The sequence below is a fragment of the Myxocyprinus asiaticus genome, chromosome 13 (genome assembly GCF_019703515.2).
Source record: "Myxocyprinus asiaticus isolate MX2 ecotype Aquarium Trade chromosome 13, UBuf_Myxa_2, whole genome shotgun sequence".
NCBI classification, from domain to species: domain Eukaryota; kingdom Metazoa; phylum Chordata; class Actinopteri; order Cypriniformes; family Catostomidae; genus Myxocyprinus; species Myxocyprinus asiaticus.
Window position 1 is genome coordinate 36,099,958 of NC_059356.1, and position 26,956 is coordinate 36,126,913.

Here is a 26,956-nt window from a genome sequence, read left to right on the forward strand (position 1 = left end):
GAGCCTCTGAAAGTGTTTCAGTGGAACCGCTGTCCTCCGCCTGAATGACTTCAGGCAGTTCAGCACCAACTGCATGCGCTCGCTTGTGAGGCGCGCTATCATCGAGACAGAGTCTAACTCCATGCCGAGAAAAGAGATGCTCTGAAAAGGGGAGAGCTTGCTCTTTTCCCAGTTGACCCGAAGCCCTAGACGGCTGAGGTGCCTGAGCACCGGGTCCCTGTGTGCTAGAATCAGCCAGTCGTCGAGGTAGTTGAGTATGCGGATGCCCACTTCCCTTAATGGGGCAAGAGCTGCCTCTGCGACCTTCGTGAATATGCGAGGGGACAGGGACAGGCCGAAGGGGAGGACCTTGAACTGATACGCGCGGCCGTCAAAAGCAAACCATAGGAAGGTCCTGTGATGGGGTAAAACCGAGACGTGATAGTACGCATCATTCAGGTCTACCGCCGCGAACCAATCTTGATGCCGGACGCACGCCAAAATGTGCTTCTGCGTCAGCATCTTGAGCGGGAATCTGTGTAAGGCCCGGTTCAAAACTCACAGGTCCAAGATTGGCCAAAACCCACAGCCTTTCTTTGGCACGATGAAGTGAGGGCTGTACACCCTTTCCTCATCTCGGCTAGAGGGACAGGCTCTATCGTGCCCTTGCGCAGAAGAGACACGATCTCCGCATGCAGGGTGGCGTTGTTCTCGCCCTGCACCGAGGTGAAGCGGACGCCGCTGAACCGGGGCGGGCGCCTGGCGAACTGAATTATGTAGCCGAGTCAGATGGTCCTGGCCAGCCATCATGACAGGTTGGAAAGCGCTAACCACATGTCCAAGCTCCGGGCGAGGAGCACTAAGGGGACAATCGCGTCTAATGTACCTGTGGGTGGGGCCTCGCGGCGGGGGGAGCAGGGGACGCCACGTCGAGGAGCCTTGCTTCACCTCGAACTCGTGGCTGCGCTGAGGGGGCCCTCGAAGCACTTACCTTGCTCCATGTACCCGGCGTCGGGGGGGTTGGCAATGGGGGAGGAGGGACTTTTTAACCGTCCTTGTAGCTTGTCACAACCGCATGGCCGTGGGTGTGAGTGTGGTGCAGTCGGGCGTGCGAAGGCAGGGGGCCCGCGTTCGCGACGTCCAAGTCGCAGGTGCTCAGTGTCCGGTCGCCGTGATAACGGCAGTCGTAAACACCGACCGTGTGACCCAAGGAGTGAGGAAACCGCTCTTTTTTGAAAATGTGGGTACCACAGCCTGTTTGGGGTGCGGCGAACACAAAACAAAAGGGAACACAAGATTTACCTCCCGGCCCTCCACCGGGGGACAAAGTGGTCTGGAAACCAGTTCCATGGTAGCAGCGGACATCTCCCTCCCTGGGTCGTCCGTCTCAGGGGCGCTTAGGAGCCTTCCGGGTCCTTGCGCCCGGTCGTGAGGCGGGGGCGTCAGCTTCCTGTGGGGGGCTCTACGCTGGGGCCGAGAACTGGGCTCGGGCTGTGGCGGAGCCGCATGGGCTTTCACCGCCGCAGGGGGATGCCCTCGGCGAGCAAACGGGGTATGGGATCTTGAGCCGTGCCGGGGCAAGATGTACTGTATTGCCTCAGTCTGCTTATTCACCGCCGAGAACTGCTGGGCAAAGTCCTCGACGGTGTCGCCGAATAGGCCGATCTGGGAGATGGGAGCGTTGAGAAAGCGAGCCTTGTCGACGTCCCTCATCTCGACCAGATTCAGCCACAGGTGGAGCTTCTGGACCACCAAGGTGGACATCGCCTGCCCGAGTGCTCGCACCAAAAAAAAAAATTTACTAACATTATAAGTGGACTTCAGGGAAGATAATAAAATCATGACCCCTTTAACATAAACTAACAATGCATAATACTTTTACAGCATTTATTAATCTTGGTTAATGTGAATTTTACTTTTTTTTAAATCAAAAGTTGTTAACATTAGCATAATGCATTATTAACTAACATACTAACAATGAGCAATTGTATTTTCATAAATTAACATTAAGATAAAAAAGTTAAAGTTAACAGATATAACCTCAGTGATAAGTGTCACCATCACGTTTAACAGTGAAATATTATTTCACAAACCAACTGCTTACATTCTGTTGGTAAAGAAGTACTCAGACATACTGCCATCTCACTCAGCTCAGATACTGAATATCAAGGTTAAATTCCTATTAGCTCTGACTCCAAGAGCTATTCAATAGCTATTTCAATTGCACTGCCAATCTTAATTTGACAAATTAATAAAACATTTTTTACAGAAGGCTTATTGTTGTTTGTTTTTACAATATGAGAGTTCATTAAAAATGTTGTATGGTCATTGACAGCATACTTAACAAGTTTAACTAGCACTTCTTCTTTTGGCTGCTCCCGTAAGGGGTTGCCACAGCGGACCATCCATGATCCGCATATTTGACTTGACACAGGTTTTAAGCCAGATGCCCTTCCTGACACAACCCCCAGTGGCTGGGGGATTCTCACTCACACCTACAGAGCAATTTAGAGTCTCCAATTCACTTAAGCTGCATGTTTTTGGACTTGTGGGGGAAACCGGTGCACCCAGAGGAAACCCACACGAACAAGTGAAGAACATGCAAACTCCACACAGAAAGGCCCAGTTGAGCCAGGAATTGAACCCAGGACCTTCTTGCTGTAGTGGTAACCACTGAGCCACCATAGCAAGTTTAACTAGCATTGAGCCTGGAATATTCATTTAAGTATACAGTATCTATAAAATGTGTATACACATTCAAATTGATTGACTTTCATTTTAAATTAAATGGAATCTGTGCAGATATGTGTAAAAATGAGTGTGAGTGTGAGTCAGACAAAACGCAAGCTGACTAAGCAAGACAAACTGTCACTGAGCATCATCATCACCCAGTGCCTAGCAATGGCGTCTCCAAGACAGCTGTTCCCATAATGGGCCATTTTGTATAATCTAAAGCTTTATACAAGTATCAGAACAGTGAATAAGTGAATACTACTTCTTTTATTAGTTAATATTAGCACTTCTGAAAGATAATGTTTCAGTGAATCTGGGTTATTTAATTCACAACTTAAATTTGTTAGAATTCAATTAATTTTAGAGGAATTTGTTTCCCATAAAACACAATATTTCACAGCATGAAAGTAACATGCAAAATTTTTGAAAACATACAGTAAATCCCACACCCATATTCTATAATTCATATGTACACAAAGGCTTGGAATGGCCATATTGTGGTAATTACACAGTAGGGCTGCACAATTAATCGAAAAACTAATCGCGATTACGATTACGGATGCCATGATTATGTAATCATGAAAACTGATGATTACAGCGTTAAACTTAAGTCTGCTCCTGCATCAGTGGTTTCTATTTACAGCGTGTTTTGCAGCAGTTGAGTATTCTAACCAATAACTAACATCTCCGTTGAGCAATGAAATGGCAATGGCCAATCAGAGCCGCTTAGATTAGTCCTCCGTCCTATGACAACTGATCCTAATGCACAAGTTTTAAACCGTCTGAATGCCCAGATGATTACTTTATGTTCTAGCTCTGTTCGCGAGGCACACGAAAATTAATATTGAAGAAACATCACCTGACACTCGAAAAGAAGCTGTAGAACAAGAGCAAAAATCACTTTGGAATTATTTTGGATTCATTGCGTATTGCACAGCTCACTTTGAACGTAGATGTTAAATACACTGCAAATGAGCAACACGACAAAACTAAAATGATCCCGTTCTAATCAAGGCACAGACGCGGTGTAAATAATTGATTTATTATGCTGATTAGACAGCTTTGTTTTTAATGAGAGCATTCGCAAGAGTGCAGAACTTTGTGCAGAGCGTCATTGAGCTTGTGTTGAAATGCAGGTCTCAAACAGTGTAAACTTGCAGTGAGTGACAGCAATCATTGTAATGGGAGAGTTTGTCGCGTTGCTCGATTTCTGTGTACAATTTATTAAAAGTGTAATAACAGTTTTGTTTTGTCATGTTAATAAGTAGGCCAATGTGAATTTGATTTGTACAAAATAGCAATAAAGTAATTCAGCTTAACTGTTCTAAGTGTGTTTTGGAGGTGTAGCCAACATAAAGAATATGGCATGAATAGCATATTTCAGGAATCACCGTCATTGTTATCACGTCTGCTCTAATAAGACCCATTTGCCACGCAGCTGGTATTGGTAGATTTAACATTTTCACGAATCGCACAAACAACCACTGAGGCCAAAAATGATCTAACGATGATCGTACATAAGCAAGATCACCATTGAAGATCTGACGGGATGAATGCTCCCCTGTCTCGCCACAAAAGGGCTTACTGAATGCAGTAACTAACTTGGTCAATTTAAATCGGCTGTTAATAAGTTTGAAAATTGAATATGTCATATTATTTACTGTACGTGGACTAATAATTTAAGCAGTAATTTAGCAATAATTAAATTTATTCTATACCATAGATATCAATTTAAAATAATTTTTATTTGCCTTACCTTAACAAACATTATTACAATATAAAATACAATACAATATAATGCTTAAAAGATGCTTAAAAGAAACTGGTGCGCAGCTCATATCCACCATTGAAATCTGCTACTCTGAAGAACCACAGGGTTGCTTGCTTTGTGACGTCACGGCAATTTACTATTTTAATCGACATTAATAATCGCAATTACAATATCAAGGGCAATAATCGACAATTATGAATTTTGCTATAATCGTGCAGCCCTATTACACAGACACACATCTGACAAGTTACTCACGTTCGTCCGCAGCCTGTGGATTCGGACTGGTTGCTGCCCGCCTGTTGCATCTTGGAGCGTTCAATGTGTTCCACATATGTCTGTATCATCTATAGTAAATGAAAATCTATGAATATACAGTATATATAAATATATATATAATTTTTTGTTCCTTTTACTCTTTGGTAAACAAGTACACTAACTTTTGAAAACACATGATTAGGGACAAAACTGTTGGTCAGGATGGAAATGACACCAGAGCTGTGGATAGTCTTGTGTAAAGAAATTGTGCAAACTGGGACAAGGGTAAAATATAAAACCTAAGGGCATTTAAAGGCATTTGAAAATCATCAGAAATAAATGATAAAGGCATGGAAAAGATTTCCAAGACAGTTGTGATCTTAATATAACAAAAAGAAAAAGTTGAAATCTGTTATTTTTAATAAAAACCAAACCCTGGGACATTAAAGTGCCCGAAATTGAAGAAATACCCATACATGTTGTTGATATGTCTAAGACTCTGTTTATTGGCATTTTAAATGTGGGGGTTTCACTAACCTCTGTATGGCGCTGGTGAAGGGCATTATACTCTTTCTTCATGTCTGATTCTCGCTCTTCCAGACGAGAAACTATAACAGAGATAATACACACTCTATGTGTATTTATACACTGTATGTATTCATAGAGCAAGGCACTAAAAACTCTCTTTGTGTAAATGCTTGTCTGAGTGTATGCAAAAATATCAGTACACATGTATGTGTATAAGTGCCTGGACTCACTCTGGTCAGCATAGTTCTTGGTCTTCAGCTCCAGCTGTTTTGATTGTAACTCTAAAGTCTCAACCGTGGACTGCAGCTCCTTCTTCTCTGCCTCCAAAGCATCTTCAAATTCAATGAACTTCTGTTAAAACAAACACACACACACATTCACACAATGTCAGATCTTTTATCTTACAGCCAGAATGAGGTGACAGCAGGAATGAAAGAACTGGGAATGTGTACTCCTCTTCTGTTACTCCATGTACAGGCTGTTTCACAAATGGATCACTGATATTAAAAAATGTCAATCAGTAGACATTTTGAATCAATAATTATATTATATTATTAATACATAGACAGGTGGATGGATGGATCTGTGTAATGTGTGTGTACTTTCAGATGTATAACACTGCAGTGTGAGTGTGTATTTATAACTGTGCTGACTCTCAGTGTATGATTACCAATGTATTAAGTATTGGTATTAACACATTATTAAGTAAAAGAGTACAAGGTGAAAGACGAGAAGAGATGTTTGGAGAAGGGATTGTTTTTTAATACAATACCTTCATGTTTAGACGCACAAATAAATACACGGATACATCACACACACACTCCAAATGGCGTGTGTGGTGACTTTGAGCTGCAAGGATTTAAGCGGAACACAATAGGCTCTTTCTGCAGAGTGGCCCAGCCACAGACAGTCTCCTGGAATTCAGTAATCCCAACACTGCAAACCCAGCAGCCAAACACACACTTTCTTACACATGTAAACTTTAAATCCTTCTTCATTTTAAACATGGCAATGGATTGATTATGTCATTCCAATGAGTGTTTTTTTATTTACACTGGTGGCCAAAAGTTTGGAATAATGTACAGATTTTGCTCTTATGGAAAGAAATTGGTACTTTTATTCACCAAAGTGGCATTCAGCTGAGCATAATGTATAGTCTGGATATTAATAACGTGAAAAATTACTATTACAAGTTGAAAAAAATGTTCAGAACTTCTTAAACTACTTCAAAGAGTTCTCATCAAAAAATCCTCCATATGCAGCAATGACAGCTTTGCAGATCCTTGGCATTCTAGCTGTCAGTTTGTCCAGATACTCAGGTGACATTTCACCCCATGCTTCCTGTAGCACTTGCCATAGATGTGGCTGTCTTGTCGGGCACTTCTCATGCACCTTATAGTCTAGCTGATCCCACAAAACTCAGTGGGGTTAAGATCCATAACACTCTTTTCCAATTATCTGTTGTCCATTGTCTGTATTTCTTTGCCCACTCTAACCTTTTCTTTTTGTTTTTCTGTTTCAAAAGTGGCTTTTTCTTTGAAATTCTTCCCATAAGGCCTGCACCCCTGAGTCTTCTCTTTACTGTTGTACAAGAAACTGGTGTTGAGTGGGTAGAATGCAATGAAGCTGTCAACTGAGAACTAGAGACTATGATGTACTTATCCTCTTGTTTAGTTGTACATCTGGCCTTCCACATCTCTTTCTGCCCTTGTTAGAGTCAGTTGTCCTTTGTCTTTGAAGACTGTAGTGTACACCTTTGTATGAAATCTTCAGTTTTTTGGCAATTTCAAGCATTGTATAGCTTAACAATTATTGAGTTTCTAGAGAAAGCTGTTTCTTTTTTGCCATTTTTGACCTAATATTGACCTTAAGACATGCCAGTCTATTGCATACTGTGGCAACTCAAAAACAAACACAAAGACAAGTTTAAGCTTCATTTAACAAACCAAATAGCTTTCAACTGTGTTTGATATAATGGCAAGTGATTTTCTAGTACCAAATGAGCAATTTAGCATGATTACTCAAGGATAAGGTGTTGGAGTGATGGCTGCTGGAAATGGGGTCTGTCTAGATTTTATAAAAAATTAATTTTTTCAAATAGTGATGGTGCTGTTTTTAACATCAGTAATGTCCTGACTATACTTTGTGATCAGTTGAATGCCAATACCAATTTTCTTTCCGAAACAGCAAACTCTGTACATTATTCCAAACTTTTGGCTGCCAGTGTATATAGTCATTTACAGAGAACTCTGCATACCCTAGAGCAGCAGCATATCTAAATTTATAATTAAGACATTATGAAATGTTTTTCATAATGTAATTATGACAGAAATTCTTACTATACCGCACCATAACAGGGGCTATCTAATAAGTGAGAAGAGCCGGTCTAGACAATTGCTCTATTCCAACCACCAGAATCCCTGATTTAATAGTAATATTGTGGTTAAAATATTTAATCAACAGTCATTAAAGCTGTAAATTAAGTGTAATTTCTGTATCACACTTTCCACTTTTGAAATTACAAAAATAATGATTGTTTCCAAACAGGTATCCTGAATCCTCTATTTTTTTGTAATTAAAATTTTTTATTGATAAAAAAAAAAAAAAACACACACAACAGAGAAAAACATAACATACACACCAAAAACAATACAAAGCAGGTGGCGCAGCTGTAAATACCTATAAAACTGAGATCTGGAATCCCAAAATGTTGAACCAAATTCTCAAAAGATTTCAACACTCCACTCTCATACAGGTCACCAAGTGTAGTAACCCCCCTCACAATCCACTCTGACCAGCAGAAAGGGGACTTGTTAATACATAATTTAGGGTTCAGCCATATGCTTGAGGCAACATTTAAATAAATGTCTGAATTAAACACAATGGACACTTTTGACCATACCAAGTGCAAATGCGAGATAACGGGGTGTAACTTAACTTCTCCGATTAGTTTGATAGAAAGGCTTTGCAATGGCGAAATAGGGGCAAGAACTTCCTGTTCAATATAAAACCAGGGAGGGGCTCTTTCAGGTGGAAGCGACCAATGGGCCAAATGTCTGAGACCGAATGCATAATAATAAAACAAAATCTTGGGTAGGCCTAGCCCACCTTTGTCAATCGGCCTGTGTAACTTATTGAAATGTAATATGGGACGCTTCCCATTCCAAATCAAGGACTTTGCTATGCTATCAAATTGCTTGAAATAAGAGAGGGGGACATCTACAGGGAGAGGCTGTAGCAGATAGTTAAATTTTGGAATACAATTCATTTTTATAACATTAAACTTCCCAATCATAGATAAATGTAATGCCCACCTGCCCACATCGCTCGAAAACCTTTTTATTAAGGGGTCAAAATTAACTCTAACTAAATCAGACGAATTTGCTGGGAATAAAATGCCCAAATACTTAATGTCCTGTTTAGGCCACTGGAAGGCACCCGGCTGAAAAGCTGTTACTGGCCAGTACGCTGTCAGAGCCAAAGCTTTGGATTTAGACCAATTGACTCTGTATCCCGAGAACTTAGAAAAGGAATTAATAATTCTATGGAGGCAAGGCATGGATCTAATGGGGTCGGAGACGAATAATAAAATATAATCTGCGTAAAGCAAAAGCTTATGCGCCATACCTCCCGCCACCACCCCTGGAAAATCATCCTCCTTTCTTATCGCAGCTGCTAATGGTTCCAGGGCAAGACAGAAAAATAATGGGGAAAGAGGGCAACCCTGCCGGGTGCCACTATCCAGAGTAAAATCATCTGAAATTAATCCATTTGTTTGTACCGCTGCTACCGGGTGTCTACAAAGTAACTTAATCCATTCAATAAAAGTATTCCTGAATCAATATATTTCCAAAATCTTAAAAACATAATCCCATTCTACCATATCAAACGCCTTTTCGGCATCAAGCAAGATGGCCGTGACTGGAGTCTGATCATTCGCCACTGACCACATAATATTGATGAAATGACTAATGTTATCAGAAGAGCTGCAGTCCCAAAAAACCCTTCCTGATCTATATGTATAAGGGATGTCATAATTTTACTTAATCGGTTAGCCCAAATTTTTGACAATATTTTTACGTCTAGCAGGATCAGGGAAATTGGACTGTAACTCTTACACTTGCTTGGATCTTTGTCCTTTTTAAGGATCAGACTGATCCGGGCTTGTGTCATGGTTGGCAGATGCTTTCCATTCTATAATGATTCTGTATAAACTTCTAACAAAAGTGGTGCCAATTCTGTAGCATAAGATCTAAAAATAATTCAGTGGCAAAACCATCTGGCCCCAGAGCCTTACCTATAGGCAAGGCCTTAATTACCTTGTCAAACTCTTCCAAGGTTATCTCAGAATCAAGATAATTTTTTTTGCTCAGTCATCAGTTTAGGGAGTTCTAATGGTTCCACGAAGTTCCTAATATCTTCATCAGTAGGCGAAGACGTGGAACTATAAAGATCAAGATCAAATTCTTTAAAAGCATTATTAATGTCAATGGCCGAGGTAAATATTTCCCCACCAGCAGATTTCACTAAGGGAATGGTAGAAAAAGACTCTCTCTGCTTTATCAAGCCAAAAGCTTCCCTGCTTTGTCTCCTGACTCAAAGTATGAATACTGAATAGCCAAAACTCCACCTTCCGTGACAAAATAGCATTATATCTGTATTTCAATCGGGTCAATTCTCTGAGGCCATCATGCCTCGGCACTTTTAATATTCCCTTCCAACTGCACAAGTTCTTGTGCTTTGGATTTTTTGGTGTATGATCCGGCCCCTAAGAACTGCCTTAAGTGCCTCCCAAGCCACACCCACAGAGGATACTGAGGACCAGTTGGTCTCCATATAAGCATTAATTTCAGCCTTTAACATTTGTTGAAATTCAGGATTTTGCAAAAGGGATACATTAAAGCGGCAACTATATGATTTATTTTTCTCTGTATGTGGCAACTCCTCTAAACTCACCAGGGCGTGATCTGAGACTAAGATGTTTCCAATTGAGCAATCAACAACAGATGAAATGAGGGACTTAGATATATATATATATATATATATATATATATATATATATATATATATAAATCTATTCTAGAATAAATCTTATGGACTGATGAAAAAAATGTATAGTCTCTACCAGATGGGTTCAAAAGTCTCCAAATACCTGTAAGGCCAAGATTTTTACACATCTTTAGAAGCATCAATGTTGCTCTAGGGGGCTTACACACTTTTGCATCACTATGATCAAGGACTGAGTCCATCAAAAGGTTAAAGTCTCCTCCCAATATTATATCATGAGGGGTGCCAGCGTCCCTTCAAAATCTATAAAAAAGCCCTGATCATCAGCATTTAGGTGCAAAGATATTAGTCCAAATACACCTTTTTCCCCTGAGTTTCTGCTAAAACAACAATGACTCTTCCTAATTTATCTTTAATCTGTTTGAGACATTTGAATTGTAGATGTTTACTTGTCAATGTAATGACTTACTTGAGCCAGCACTAAAGAAAACATGTCCATCCCATATCTTCCCAAATTTTCCAGCTTCCTGCTGGGAGAGATGCGTTTCTTGAAGAAACACTATATCATACTTCTTACGTTTAAGAAAATAAATAACCTTCCTTCTTTTTACGGGGTGCCCCAACCCATTCACATTCCACGTGGAGAGAGATAATCCACTCACATTAACATTTGACATTTGACACATTAGAAAAAATAGATTGTGTGTCAAAATCAATATTATAAAGACCACATTCCAACATTAGTGTAACAATCAAACCCCAAACTTCCCCCGAACCAAACAAACAGAAAAAAGAAAAACGTGTGCATTAACCCCACGCATGACAGCGCCAAACGGCGTCCATCCTTCTAAACTCAAACAGTCCATGTACGCCTACGAGATTCCCCACGACAACTTTGCCGTCTGATTGCTCAAATCTGGTGTTTCTATACAGATTTTGTAAGACAGAATTACACAGCAAAATATTGTCTATAAAACAAACACCAGCATAAACACAAAAATCGTGTAGATTCATCCACATAACTGTCCCGAAGGTGTGTTCCTCCACAGAACAAGCTCCAGCCGCTAGCGGAACCAGCACAGTTCTTCGGACAGTCAAACGAATGTTCAGTAAGCCGGCCCATTCGGCCAATAAATGAGTGCAACAAAAGACCCAATCACTCCAATGTCCTGCAAGAGATGTTCCACAAAACAAACACCATGCCACAGGAGGCATAAGCACCAAAAATGTGCAGATTTAACCACAAGCAGTCCCGAAAAAATTACATTACACAAAACAAACTCTAGCCACTAAGCGGAACCAGCACAAAAAGAAACAAAGAAGGCGCCCAGCTTCCTCGGGCAATCGAGTGTATGTTCAGTGAGACAGGCCCACTAAACAGCAACATGAAAAACACCAAATGGCTTACTCACTCCAATGATTTATGAAGGACAGTGCTTGCTGTGGGCATGTAATCCTTAGCATCTAATCTCAGTTTGGCCGGAAACATCAGAGCAAACATGATCTTCCATTAATGTAAGAGATTCTTGCATTCCTTGAATCGATCACGTTTCTCTCTTGTCGAATTCGCAAAATCTGGGAACAAGAAAATGCTGTGGTTATTTCCAGAAAGATTTCCTTTACTCCTCTCCGATGACTCCAGATAATCGATCCGTTTCTCGACGTCCGACAATCTTGTAACCAACTCAGAGAATTTCATCTCCATGGAAGTGATCGATCAACGTATTACAGCCAGATCCTCCAAGTCTGCGACGACCTTCGCCAGCATTGCAGACATGCTCGCCAGCTGCCGCTGGATTTCTACCGCTGCACCGTCCAAACTGAGTCCCTGGTCTGCAGCCCTGTCTGGGGTATCAGCTTGAACACGTAAGTGTCTTTTAATGTCTACAGAGCCCAAGGATTTTAAATTCTTTGATATATTGTCTTCATAAAACAGTTAAGAATCAGGGTGTATCGAATCTCACCGGTTTATGACATAAAAAGTACTAAAAACTAGCAAAGTGCGCAGAGCTCGCCCTTTACACATCCAACCCTCGCATGGCATCACGCGAGTCTCCGAATCCTCTTTATTTTAATATGTTCCTTGAGGTTCACTTTCAAGTACATTTTTTTGCACAAAAACAGTTGTGTAAAACTTGATCATTTTCCACCCTGATTCTGATGCTCGGTTTTGTTGCTACTTTTCCTTTAAGACTTGACAGTAAACGCCCACTTTTATGATTGGCTCTCTAACTGACAGCTTGATTTCAACAAATGCTCTTTTTGCAGCAAGGAGGAAGCTTTGAGATCTGAAACTTACAGTTTGTTTTTTTAGTACCATGGTTTTTAAACTGGGAGGCACGCCAGAGCATGTGAGGGGAGGCGTGGAGATTGATAATAATTTCACCAAGTAAATTCAAAAGATACATACAGTAAATACAATAAAAATGTATTGTGAATATAAATTAAAATTATTGGCATAATGGACCATAATCCAGCTTAATAGATCATATTAAGATCATAATATTGTTAATGTGGAGAGCACAACATGCATATCATGCAAGAGCGCATCCATGTACCAGCTGCGCCAGCGCAAATCTCTCTGCTCGCACGCGGACAACTCTAGCTCAAAACTGGACACATGCTCTCAAATAAACTACGCCGCTCTATGACATTCGCAAATCTATTATAAAGCCGCACAGCTCTGCCTCTGTTCATTCATATTCTGCTTCTGCAGACATGTTATATCAAGGGAAAAACAATACCGGAGTTTGATTAATCAACTCATCTTTTTTTTTATTTATTTTTTTTTATGAAATGCAGCATAATACATGGTCAAATTCATATTGTAAGAATGATAGGCTATTATGATGCTCGCTGAAGATGTAAATGACGTGAGCAAATAAAACCGTCAACTAAACATCTGTCGCTTCACAAAAAAAGCTGCACAAATCTAGGGTGCAGAAAAAAATAAGTGGAACAAAATCACGTGTGTCCATTATTACGAGTTCAACATGATATAGGGTCGACATGTCTTCATGTGTTTGTGACAATCTGCAGTTTCACATAGAGACAGAGATTGGCTCATGTGCTGTGGGTTTATCACAGATATAGGCTAAAAACAGTTAGGCTAAGTATAATCCCATTGTCATGAGGACAAACTGGTATTTTTTATAAAAAATAATGCAAATATAGTTTCTTATTTCAGAGAATCAGAGTGGCTAAAAGAAGATACTCTAATGAACCTGCATCAGTGTGGAGTGGCATGAAACAACTTACGAATTACAGGACTCCTACCCCCAACCCTGTGGTGGACCAACAACTGGCTGATGACCTGAATGTGTTCTACTGTAGATGTGAAAGGCCCAATCTCACACCCCACACCCACTCTGACCTTTACTTCACACAAACACCAACACCTCCTGCAACCCCCCTCCTCCCCCCTCCTGCTACTCAACCTGCACTTAAGATCTGTGAAGATGATGTGAGCCACGTCTTTCAAAAACAAAGGATAAGGAAAGCACAGGGCCCAGATGGTTTTTCACCTGCATGTTTTAGATCCTGTGCTAACCAGCTGGCCCCCATCTTCACACAGATCTTCAATAGATCACTGGAGCAGTGTGAAGTCCCATGCTGCTTCAAACGTTCCACTATCATCCCCATCCCAAAGAAACCAAAACTCACAGGACTTAATGACTATAGACCTGTCGCCCTGATATCTGTGGTCATGAAGTCATTTGAGAGACTGGTGTTGGCCCACCTGAAGGACATCACTGGACCCTTTCTAGATCCCCTTCAATGCAGTCAACATGGGATTGCATCATATCCTGCAACATCTGGACAGACCAGGGACATATGCAAGGATCCTTTTTGTGGGCTTCAGTTCGGCTTTCAACACCATCATCCCAGCTATACTCCAGACTAAATTACACCAACTCTCTGTTCTCATGTCTATCTGTCAGTGGATTACCAGCTTTCTAACAGATAGGCAGCAGCTTGTGAGACAGGGGAAATTCACTTCCAGCACCTGTACAATCAGCATTGGTGCCCCCCAGGGATGTGTGCTCTCCCCACTACTATTCTCCCTCTACACCAACGACTGCATCGCCAAGGACCCCTCGGTCAAGCTCCTGAAGTTTGCAGACGACACCACTGTCATCGGTCTCATCCGAGATGACGATGAGTCTGCATACAGAAGGGAGGTACTAAACATTTTATTAACAAAGACTTCACTTTTCAGTGGCTTCTAAAGATCACACACACACACACACACACAGGATCAAACTCGTTTCTCCCTCCCCTCCGGGCTTCTCATCTCCCATCTCCCCAACACTGCTCACTGAAACACAGAACAGCTGTTAAGGAAATTATACACAGGTGAGAGTCCTTACCATTAATTTCTCCTAGGCTTGCTCTCCATTCACAAATCAGCGCTCGGTCACAGCCCCGCTTCCACCTACCCCCACTGCCCGACTCAGGCCGGGGAGTCATCCGTTAGCTCAGTTAGCAGGCTGGTGATGGCCGAATAATTAGGCATAAACCTTCTATAATAGCCAGCCAGCCCCAGGAACTGTCTCACCTCCTTTTTGGTCTTAGGACTCAGACAGACTGCATTCGCTGCAGTTTTATAAATTTGGGGCCGCACCTGCCTGTGAATCAAGTCGAAGCCCAGATACCGTACTTCCAGCTGTCTAATTGCACACTTCTTAGGGTTTGCCGTGAGTCCCGCCCATCTCAGCGATCTCAAGACATCTCTTTGATGTTGAATGTGCCGCTGCCAAACATTACTATAAATAATAATGTCGTCAAGATAAGCAGCAGCATAGGCAGAGTGTGGGGCGGAGATTTCTGTCCATGAGTATCTGAAATGTGCCTGGGGCCCCAAACAAACCGAAAGGAAGGGTGACAAATTGGTGTAATATAAACGGAGTGGAAAATACATTTTTTTCCTAGGACATGGGAGTTAAGGAAATATCCCTTTGTCAAATCCAGTGTAGAATAAAAGCCACGCCTAACCGACTGAGCAGTTCGTCAATGCGAGTCTTTGAGTACGCATCAAATTTATACACCGAATTGACTTTTCTATAATCCACACAGAACCGGACCAAGCTGTCACTCTTCGGAACCAGCACCACCTTGCTGGCCCAGTCACTGTGGAATTCTTCTATTACCCCCATATCTAGCATGGCCTTTAAATCTTCCTGAACCACTTTTTTTGTGTTCGAGTAATAAGTAGGGATGACTGCGTACCACTACCCCTGGGGTCCTTTCGATATGGTGCTCTATGAGATTCGTACAGCCAGGAAGATGCGAGAACATGTCGGAGAATTCTCCTTGCAACCTCCGTGATTTGTGACGGTGAGAGGTGGTCTCCGCAAGTCGGTGGCTTTTAAGTTCACCTCCAGTCTGAGCTCCTCCCTCTCCGGAACCACCATCTCCAACGTCACAGGAACTGCCTCCCTCCACGGTTTTAGGAGATTGAGGTGGTAAATCTGACGTGCTCCACCTCTATCCATTCGTTAACCTGATAATCGACTTCCCCAACTCGTCGTGTGATCTCAAAGGGTCCTTGCCACTTGGCGAGTAATTTAGAGCTCGATGTGGAGAGCAATACAAGGACTTTATCTCCCAGTGTAAATTCCCGTAGCCGAGTACCCCTATTATACAGATGGCTTTGTTGTTCTTGAGCCTGGAGCAAATTTTCCTGTGTTAATTGCCCCAGTGTGTGGAGTTTTGCTCTCATGTCAAGAACATTTAGAATTTCATTTTTGCTGTTTTAAGGTCCCTCCTCCCAATTTTCCCATAGGACATCGAGCACGCAGAGCGGATGACGGCCATACAAATTGTCCCAATTTCGAGCGCCTTCGTGCACGAACTTACGAATCCTATTCTTTAGAGTCTGATTAAATTGTTTGATCAAGCCGTCCGTTTGGGGGTGGTAAACGCTGGTCCGAATCAATTTAATACCCAATAATTTGTACAATTCACGTAGTGTATGTGACATAAACATAGTGCCCTGATCGGTGAGGATTTCTTTTTGAATCCCCACCCGGGAGATTATTCTGAAGAGTGCCTCCCAAACCCTTCATGCTGAGATGTTGCACAGAGGCACTGCTACCGGATATCGTGTTGCGTAGTCCACCAGCACCAACACAAAGCGATGCCCACGTGCCGTCCACTCTAATGGCCCAACAAGGCCCATGGCAATTCTTTCTAAGGAGACCTCGACCAATGGAAGGGGGCGCAATGGCGCTTTTGGGGTGGCCACGGGATTCACCAGCTGACATTCATGGCATGCTGCACACCACCTGCAAACATCCCTGCAAATGCCCGGCCAATAGAAACAGGCCATCAGACGGTTTAGTGTTTTTTCCTGCCCTAAGTGACCCGCCATTGGATTATAATGAGCCGTCTGGAATAACATTTCCCAACAGTACTTTGGTACTAATAATTGTGTTGTATCCTCCTTTGTCTGAGTGTCCTGCATCACTCGATACAACTGATCCTTAATAATCAAAAAATATGTGTATGAGAGTGCAATGTCTGGCTGGAGGCATTGACCATCAATCACTTTCACTTGGTCAAAGGCGTGCCTAAGGGTCTCCAGAGGGAAATCCTCTGCAGGGAATCCTCTAAAGGCGGGGGAAGCTTGCATCATCCTGACATGGAGTAGACGGCCCTGGTACCGCCTCCCCAGCCAGCTACTCGTACACCACACATCGATACACTTTGTTACAGGACCATCCACACAAATTCCCCTCGATAATGTTGTAAATGCTGGCCAATCCATACCCAAAATTAGTGGATGGGTGAGGCAGGGACTAACCGCCACCTCTATTTTCTTTTGCCCTTTGAATTGAATAAATGAACATCCCCATGCACACACCTCACCTTCACCCAGCATGCTTCATCCAAAGCCTCGCATTGAACCAAGCATTGATGAATTGAGGTTTGATTACAGCCTGAATCCACCAAGGCTTGGTATGTACTTCCTTCAATACTCACCGGTATCTGGTACGTCCCAGCTCGATCGGGGTCGGCCTGTAGTGCGTCAGGAATCCGAACCAATGCCCCACCTCCATCAGCTGGCATCTGTCCTGGAAATGCCCAGGATTCCCGCAGCGCCAGCAGACCAGCCCAGGTTTTACGCCCGCACCGGTGGCCGCCGAGTCACCAACTTGTGAGGGAGAGGAGACAGCCACAGGGGAAACAGGAGGGTTGGGGAAGCCCCGGGTCAGGGCAGCAAGTTTTGCGGTTAGGGACCCCCAGTTCCGGGGCGCAAAAACAGGAAAAGGGGAGGATGGAGAGGGGGAAGGGCTAGAGAGAGAGAGAGAGAAGAGGGTTCTCTGGCCCCCAGATACACCACCAAATGGTCTTCTGCCAGCTGGACTACCTTTTCCAGTGACGCCGGACGGTGGCACTGGTCCCACTCCGCCATTCCACTCGGCAGCCAGTCGACAAACTACTCCAGCACCACCAAGTTGATCACTCCATCAGCGTCATGGTCTTCGGCCAGCACCCACCTCCGACAGGCGTCATGGAGCTGTTGCGCGAAGGTGAGCGGGTGGCAGAACTCCCCGATCATCAGCGATGCTGTTATGGGTTATGGCTGACCCATTGCAGGATGGCTCGTTTTAGGTCCGGGTACTCCAGCAAACTTGCGACCGGAAGCTGTTGGCCCACAAGCTGAGCCTCACCCAACAACAGTGGCAACAGATGGACTGCCCACTGCACGCGGGGCCAGGACAACCCCTCCGCGGCACGCTCAAACAAATCTATAAATGCCTCAGGGTCGTCCTGGGGCCCCATTTTTGCCAGTGTGATCTGGGGCATGGTGGGTTTGGTCGGGTTGCTGCTGGAGTACCCCCCTGTGGCAGTAAGCTCTGGACCACCAGGCGGTCCTCCACCTGGGCATGCATCAGGGCCTGGAACCGTTGTTCTCGTTCTGCCCGCAGCTCCAGGAGGGCCTCAGCGACAAGGACTCCATGACGAAATTATTTTTCGGCACCACTGTAACAGATCCCTTTAAGTTTCAGGGTATGTGGAAAATAGCTGTTAATCACGCATCAATGTTTTACACATTGCTAAATGAGTCTGTCAGACTGAATTAAATGTTATTGATCATCATTGGTGAATTGCTCCAACACCTGAAATATGATGCATTTTGATAATATTACACTAGAGGAAAATACCTGATAAAACATAAAATAAGTGGACAGAATGTACCTGCTGACTTATATTTAGATATTTTTTACATTTAGCATAGACTATCTTATTTATTATTTATTCATTCATAATTGAATCATAACACAATTATTCATTATTGTATAACTGTAAATCTGAAAAAAGGGGGGGGGGGGATCAAGGGGGGCACGGCCTTTTAAACTTTCTTAGAGGGGTGGCTTACTGTCCAAGACTTTGAAAACCCATGTTTTAATACAATTAACTCTTACATTTGAAAAGATCAATTAAAATGTAATTCCTCATGTCATTACCCCTTAGAAATAATATTTCATGTAAGGTTGTCAGCTGAGGAACTGTTAAATACATGTCGCGTGTAACCTCTGTCTTTAGGAACATGGCAAAACGCTGAGGCCAGTTATAATATGACTAGTTGGGCCAAAGCCAAGTGCACCTGTCATGCCACCATGCATTTAAAAGACATGAATGTGGAGTGAAAAAGTTAATAAATCTTATGCATTATGTTATAAAAGATCTATATTTATTATTTTATACTGTGGATGGATGATTTAGTCACCCTAAAGGCGCACTGTAGCTAAAATTCCTTTTGTTTGCACTTAGGTCCTTCAAGTTCCATTTTAATGGTGCTCAATTTTGAGAGTCATCAGACATTGTGATTTCTCTCATGAGGATTGATTAATGCTGTATTATATCAAGTCGTTTTATATACAGTATGTCTGTTAGTATAGTGCAGTCTGTATGAGAGGAAGCAAGTGAGAAACAGAGGGGTTAGATGTCCTCCCTGTGTCCATTATAGTCTACTGCCATAATCCCACAGGACATGAAATTGGAGAACGCTGTTTACTCCCTCTCTCCCTCTATCACTCTCTCCATCCCTTACTGTCTCTTTCCCTCACTCTGTGCTCTCTGTCTGTCTCATAATATGAGAATCGGGTTACAGCGTCAGCCAGCCTCCTTCTATGAGAAAATTGATTATCCACAATCACCCTCACTGCCCATCCTCCTCCCACATTTGTCCTTGGTACCCAAAACAACCTCAGAATACATGCAGACCCATCTTCAACTTGAAATTGCTAGAATGATGTTGCATTGTGAAAACCTCTCTTCAGCAAATACATTTTTGTGCTGAAATGTCTCAAATCTAACATCTTTCTACAGTAGAAACAATCCTGTAGAAATGCAAATTTCACTTCTATTTCCCTTGGAGTTATGAATTTCATTAACCCTTTCACATGTAATTTCTAAATGATTTAACTGATCCCTGCAGTGTGAGGTTTTTTCAGCGGTTATTATACAATGTATCAAATTTTAAACACCAGTGTGACGCATCAAGCTTGTCAAGTGACACTAGGCAGTTACATGACGGTTCACAGCTGACTCGTCTAACTGCCAGTGAAACATTCCAAGACATTGCTGGAGTGTTCACTGTCTTTCTCTATTGTCTAGTCACTCTTTATTTATTTTTTGTTGCTTGCTTCCGTAAATCTGTTTGGCTGCTGCAGTGTGCAGGATACATGGTATGCTTAAAGCATGTTGTGACTTGCATGCCATCTGTAGTGCACAAGCGACACACTCCTCACACATGCACGCTACCTAGCTTTTTTGGGGTGGGGGGGATCATCTTCCTGCACACTACTCAGCTGGGTCGTGAAGAAAGTTGCAGGCGTGGCTTTAGATGTCATAAGGACAATGGTTTATAATGATGTCATTTATCGCATCGCTGCTCTGACTTCAGAGTTCATTAGCCCTTATTCATTACAAACCAGTGCATACGTGCGAAAGGTTAAAGGATTTAGTCTGTACTGTACATTGTTTACAGTATTAGCCTCTGTTATGATGATTTATAAACATTTTGAGAGCATGTCAAAACACTTTTAAGCTAGGAATAAACAAAATGTGAGAAAAAAACAACAACAAAAAAGTTACCTGCATTTTACTTCCTTGCAACTTATAAATGTTACTTCTTTAGAATAGAAATTTGGAAAAACAGAGTAAATTATAATACTGTATATACAGTATATATAAAAAACTGATCGATCAGGTCGATGGATTGTTACACCCCTAATATACTGTATACCATTATATACAGTATACTGTATATTAGGGGTGTAAAATCCATCGATCTGGGTCCCTTTGAGTATTGATCAAATAACCTACAATGCAATGCAATGCATAAAAATCAACATGTATTTTTTAAAATGCACCATTATTTTGACACTCTCACATCTGCCACATGCCGCACTTGCTGAAGCACTCCTGGGTTCTTTTGAAAGTGCAGAAAAGGACTGCTGTCTATGGGCTCTTTGCTGAAGTTGTTTGTGGGGTAGAAACATTCTGTTTCCGAAAGATTATTGTAGGTTGGGCTTCTTTAAATTCCCATCAGGATCCGTGGATCAGGATAAACTCAAGGTTTGACATGATTCATGATATTTCATTGATCACCTTCATTGTTATCACGTCTGCTCTATTTAGATTCATTCATCCCGCAGCTGCTGTTGGTAGATTTGAACTGTTCACAAAGGAATCGCACAAACTGTGATCGCAAACAGCAGTTTTCAATTTCAAAAGTGCAACTGCTGTGACGGATATGAGGCCAAATATGATCCAACCATGATCTTAAATGAACATGACCCATTCCTCTACCACCGCAGTGCATAGGCTACTGTTTGTGAAAGAATATATCAATAAAAATAATGTAATAATAATAATGTAATACTTATAAAATTATATCTGTGCATTATTTTGACTGCAGTAAGCAACTTCTTCAATCGAAACCGGCTGTTATTTTGTTTGAATACTGATGAACATTGATGATCACATGTGTGTAACTTTATTATTTATATTATTATAAAAGTAGGCACATAATATTGTTTCATATCAATCACAGGCCCCTAAATCGAATCGAAATCGAATTGGGGTAGACTTTGAGGTATTGATAAACATCGGATTGCTGGCTCGAAGAGAATCGATACTCCCCTAACACATACTAATAAATATATATATATATATATATATATATATATATATATATATATATATATATATATATATATATATATATATATATATACGTAGATACACACAGTTGAAGTCAGAAGTTTAGATACACCTTAGCCAAATACATTTTATAATTTATTTATTGACATGTAATCGAAGAATTATAGAATAATAGTAGAGAGAATAATAGTAGAGAGAATTATTTATTTCAGCTTTAATTTCTTTCATCACATTCCCAGTGGGTCAGAAGTTTACATACACTTTGTTAGTATTTGGTAGCATTACCTTTAAATTGTTTAACTTGGGTCAAATGTTTTGGGTAGCCTTCCATAATCTTCTCACAATAAGTTGCTGGAATTTTGGCCCATTCCTCCAGACAGAACTGGTGTAACTGAGTCAGGTTTTTAGGCATCCTTGCTCGCACATGCTTTTTCAGATCTGCACACACATTTTGTATCGTATTGAGGTCAGGGCTTTGTGATGGCCACTCCAAGACCTTGACTTTGTTGTCCTTAAGCCATTTTGCTACAACTTTGGAGGTATACTTAGTGTCATTGTCCATTTGGAAGACCCATTTGCAACTGAGCTTTAACTTCCTGGCTGATGTCTTGAGATGTTGCTTCAATATCTCTACATAATTTTCCTTCCTCATGATGCCATCTATTTTGTGAAGTGCACCAGTCCCTCCTGCAGCAAAGCACCCCCACAACATGATGCTGCCACCCCCATGCTTCACGGCTGGGATGGTGTTCTTCGGCTTGCAAGCCTCACCCTTTTTCCTCCAAACATAACGATGGTCATTATGGCCAAACACTTCAATTTTTGTTTCATCGGACCAGAGGACATTTCTCCAAAAAGTAAGATCTCTGTCCCCATGTGCATTTGTAAACTGTAGTCTGGCTTTTTTTATGGCGGTTTTGGAGCAGTGGCTTCTTCCTTGCTGAGTAGCCTTTCAGGTTAATTCGATAAAGGACTTGTTTTACTGTGGATATAAATACTTGTTTCCTCCAGCATCTTCACAAGGTCCTTTGCTGTTGTTCTGGGATTGATTTGCACTTTTCGCACCAAACTACGTTCATCTCTAGGAGACAGAATGGCCACATTTACATGCAACCAAATAATACGTTTAGAATCCGACTGATAGCTCAATCGGATTGAAAAGCCTTAATGTAAACACAAAAATTATCAGATTGAGCTGAATCCAAATGAAATTTCCATCCTACTGAAGGGGTGGTGTAGACCTAAAATAATCTGATTAAAAGCAAAATATTAGCCATGTAAACGTTTGAATCTGACTACTTTCTCAATCATATTCAAAATACCTTGCGCTCATGTGTAGAGATGTGGTGCGTATGTATGTTTTATACATGATGTTCTTCGCGGGAACCTAATTTATACAAAGTAATGGCAAAACGCATTATTAAGGGTATGCGGGCTCACACTGAATATTCTGCAGGGCACATATGTTCTTTCATGACATCACATAAAGCAAAAAAAAAAACGATGTGTCGTTCTTAATAGGGACTTTAAGCAGCAGGTGTGGTTACGGCGTTCTGTGTTCCATTGTGTGTATGTAACTTCACTCACTTTCTGACGTTGTAAAATATTGGTAGATAATTAGTAATAATATCTAGGTTTTAGACATAGGCTATTTATATTGTACAAGAGTAAAACTCTTCTTCTGACAGTTATTTAACACTGCAAGCATCCCTTCTTTTCTTTTTCTTGAATGATAAAATTCTCTGTTCCACCGTCATTATTGCTTAGTGATTTCTGTGCAGCGTCCCGTCCGCAGCTGTTACTTAAAGTCCCTATTATTTTGTTTCCATTCCACATCTGTAAACTCCTTTAAGGACAATTCTCACCCACCTGTCTTTACTTTGCATCCAGAAATGCCTGCGGTTAGATTGGAGGAGGAATGGGTATGAGGCAAATACATGGTAAAGTCAGACAGGGTATTAGACACTGCTTCTAATTCTTTGTTTGCCGAGTAGAGTGAGTAACATAAGAAGAAAGCTTTTCTGGCATATTTTCTAGATATCTCAACAAAGCAAAAATGCCACTTACGGACTTTGGTGCCATTCTCATTTTCTCCGCTTTTCTCTGTTTCTTCAGAACGCAACAACTGACACTCTTCGCACGCGCAGAAGTTTGGTTCGGAATACATGTAATGCACATGTAAACAAATATTTGTTGTCACGGCTCCGGTGAGTTTGTCGGTTTGTTTTGTGTATTTTTTCATTTTCTCTCCCTCATGATTCGCAGGTGCGGCCGGCATGCATGATCAGCATTTCCATGTGAAAATTGATTGTTTCCGGGGGAACACTGATCATGCCACTGATTAGCGTGCCGAGCAACACCTGTTCTCCTCTAATTCACTCCCTTCTTAAGCCCGTCGTGTTCTCAGTATCTATACTAGATTGTTGTTTGATGTTGAGTACTAACCTCACTCTCTCTGCCTAACTGGTCCTGTCTCATGTATCTGTTGGCTGCCCGTGTGTCGGGTGTGTGGTTGCCCTCCAGTATTGCTGCGTGTCAGCTGGTCTTCCATAGAGGATATCTCGTCTCTGCCCGCGTGTCGGGAGTAAAGTTTGCTCATCTCTGCTGGGCGCTGTTCTGCATCTCACTAAGCATCAATGGAGGATTCTACGAATCTGTTCCTGACTTCCACAAAGCACACACTCATCCTACGAACACACTCTTCACGGATTGCCCCTTGCACGACTACGATGCACACGCCATTGGAGATCACTTCCCGCTGTTGCAGCCAGTGTCAGGATTTTCTACATTCCTCAACCCAGTGACTGCTCATTATTACTGTTAATAAATCCTTTGATCTGTTCCTCTCCTCTTGGGTCTGTGTGTCTCTCTATCATTCATTACAATTTATATCGGATTCCAAAGTTTAGGGGACATATAAACAGTACATTTGGAATCTGCAATCAGATTTCATTCGGATTGATGAAAAGCAGTGCATGTAAACATAGCCAATGCGTCTCCTTCCTGAGCGGTATGATGGCTGTGTGGTCCCATGGTGTTTATACTTGCGTACTATTGTTTGTACAGATGAATGTGGTACCTTCAGGTGTTTGGAAATTGTTCCCAAGGATGAACCAGACTTGTGGAGGTCCACTTTTTTTGTGAGGTCTTGGCTGATTTCTTTAGATTTTCCCATGTTGTCAAGCAAAGAGGCACTGAGTTTGAAGGTAGGCCTTAAAATACATCCACAGGTACACCTCCAATTGACTCCAATTAGCTAATTAGCCTATCCGAAGCTAACTGGCTAATTGTCTAAAGGCTTGACATCATTTTCTGGAATTTTCCAAGCTGCTTAAAGGCACAGTTAACTTAGTGTATGTAAACTTCTGACCCACTGGAATTGTGATATAGTCAATTAAAAGTGAAACAATCTGTCTGTAAACAACTGTTGGAAAAATTACTTGTGTCATCTTCTCAAAACCACAGAAATGTATGCACTAAGCTTTCCATCACTTTCTCTCAGCATTAACACACAACAATGCCAAACCAACAGATACATGTGCAGATCATGACAGCTAATCCCAGCATTCATTTATGGCAAATGAGGCTAGCTTCAAGAGGCTAGCTTTCATACTGAAGCAATCAAGAGATGTATAAGGAGCATCTCTGCAGATAAGGACAAGCATTTCATCATCACCTGTTTTTTACTGTATCATATGCAACAGAAAAAAATCCTCTGTTTTCTATTCCATTGATTTTCTTCCTGTCCCCAGTTGAAATAAAACACACTACACTCTTCTGGCTCTCTTTACTTGGTTATGAAAATGGTTTGTCACACTCTCCATTTATATTCACAAACTAAATTTATACAATTAGTCTACAACATTAACTACTTACACCTTAATAGGAAACCCATTAACATTTTGACTATAGCCCATTTATTAGTACAACAGTTTAAACCCTTATATCAGGGGGGCCTGGGTAGCTCAGCAAGTAAAGACACTGACTACCACACCTGGAGTCGCAAGTTCAAATCCAGGGCATGCTGAGTGAATCAAGTCAGGTTTCCTAAGCAACCAATTGGCCCGGTTGCTAGTGTGGGTAGAGTCACGTTGGGTTAACCTCCTCATGGTCGCTACAATGTGGTTCTCACTCTCAGTGGGGCATGTGGTGAGTTGTGCGTGGATGCTGTGGAGAATAGCATGAGCCTCCACATGCACTAGGTCTCTGCGGTAACGAGCTCAAGAAGCCACACATGCAGATTGACTGCCTCCTCATCTGAGATTCATCCTCCACCACCCAGATTGAGGCGAGTCACTACGCCACCATGAGGACTTAGAGTGCATTGGGAATTGAGCATGCCAAATTGGGGAGAAAATCAAAAAAAATAAAAATAAAATTATATCAGGGGTTCTCAATGGGGGTGGTACCAGGGGGCATTCAAAGGATGCCAGGGGGTGCTGAGAGCAAATAAGCAGAGAGGGGGGAGTTAGGTTAGTATATCAGTTGGTTCTCAATTATACTGGTTGGTACGCATTTGTACCACAGTTCATCTGATTTTGAAGTCTAGAGACCCATTTGAAGTATCTGGTTTAGCAGCATCAAATACACAGGCAGAGGCACAACCTCGGCTAATGCACCTGCATGGCTCTGTAGATGGATGCAGCTCAATGGACAGTGCAGCGCGAGTGCAAAGCTCTTAAAGTTTGAGCTTTTAAACTCGTACCCTTGAATTTACTATTGCAACGCTAACTGTACTTTAGGCAGAAATAGACTGAGGTAAGGAAAGGGAAGTAGGGGGGCGTTCATCAAAAAAAGATTGAGAACCACTGCCTTATATAATGCTAATACACAACAAGAATCCCAATAGTGTTCTGGGAGTGTAGTTGAGGATGGATTTATGTTTTGTAGAATGTTTTGGCAATGCCAGCAGCATGCATTGATTTGTGAAGAAATGTAAATAGTGATAGACAAACATATTGTCCAGTCTAATTAATCTGTCAATATTTATTTGGCTATTTTGAGATTATTTTAAGAAAGCGTGCCCGACTGGCCGATTAGCATCAGTGGTCATTTTGCATAATGTCACTTCCAAAATCTATGTAGCTTCAATTCATAGTAGCAGTTACCAAATGTGGCCAAAAGTGGCAGTAAGTGTGTGTTTGTCTTTCTGTATAATCCATATACAGTCAGCAGGTATGAGAGAATCTTTCTGAGAGATTCAGAGATTTATTGGCTTCTACCACACACACACACACACACACACACACACACACACACACACACACACATGTTGGTGCAGCTATCCTTATGAGGACTCTCCATAGATATAATGATTTTGTACAATTATATTATATATTTTATTATTTTTAAAAATATAATTATACTGTACAAACTATAGATTCTATCCCCTAACCCTAACCCTACCCCTAAACCTAACCCTCACAAAAAACTTTCTGCATTTTTACATAAAAAAAATAAAATAAAATACATAGTTTGGTATATGATTTGAATTATTGGGACACT

At 41.7% G+C, this 26,956-nt stretch overlaps 1 protein-coding gene across 14 annotated transcripts in view; it reads right to left on the reverse strand.

Annotated features, from left to right (window-relative positions):
• Positions 1–26,956, reverse strand: part of LOC127450303 (C-Jun-amino-terminal kinase-interacting protein 3-like) — a 78,384-nt gene that overhangs the window by 49,949 nt on the left and 1,479 nt on the right. For all 14 annotated transcript variants that reach the window (XM_051714280.1, XM_051714276.1, XM_051714278.1 and 11 more), the window contains exons 2-4: positions 5,497–5,617; positions 5,276–5,346; positions 4,739–4,827 (exon numbers count right to left, since the gene is read on the reverse strand). In XM_051714280.1, the coding sequence (XP_051570240.1) occupies positions 4,739–4,827; positions 5,276–5,346; positions 5,497–5,617 (281 nt within the window). The remainder of the gene's footprint in view (positions 1–4,738; positions 4,828–5,275; positions 5,347–5,496; positions 5,618–26,956) is intronic.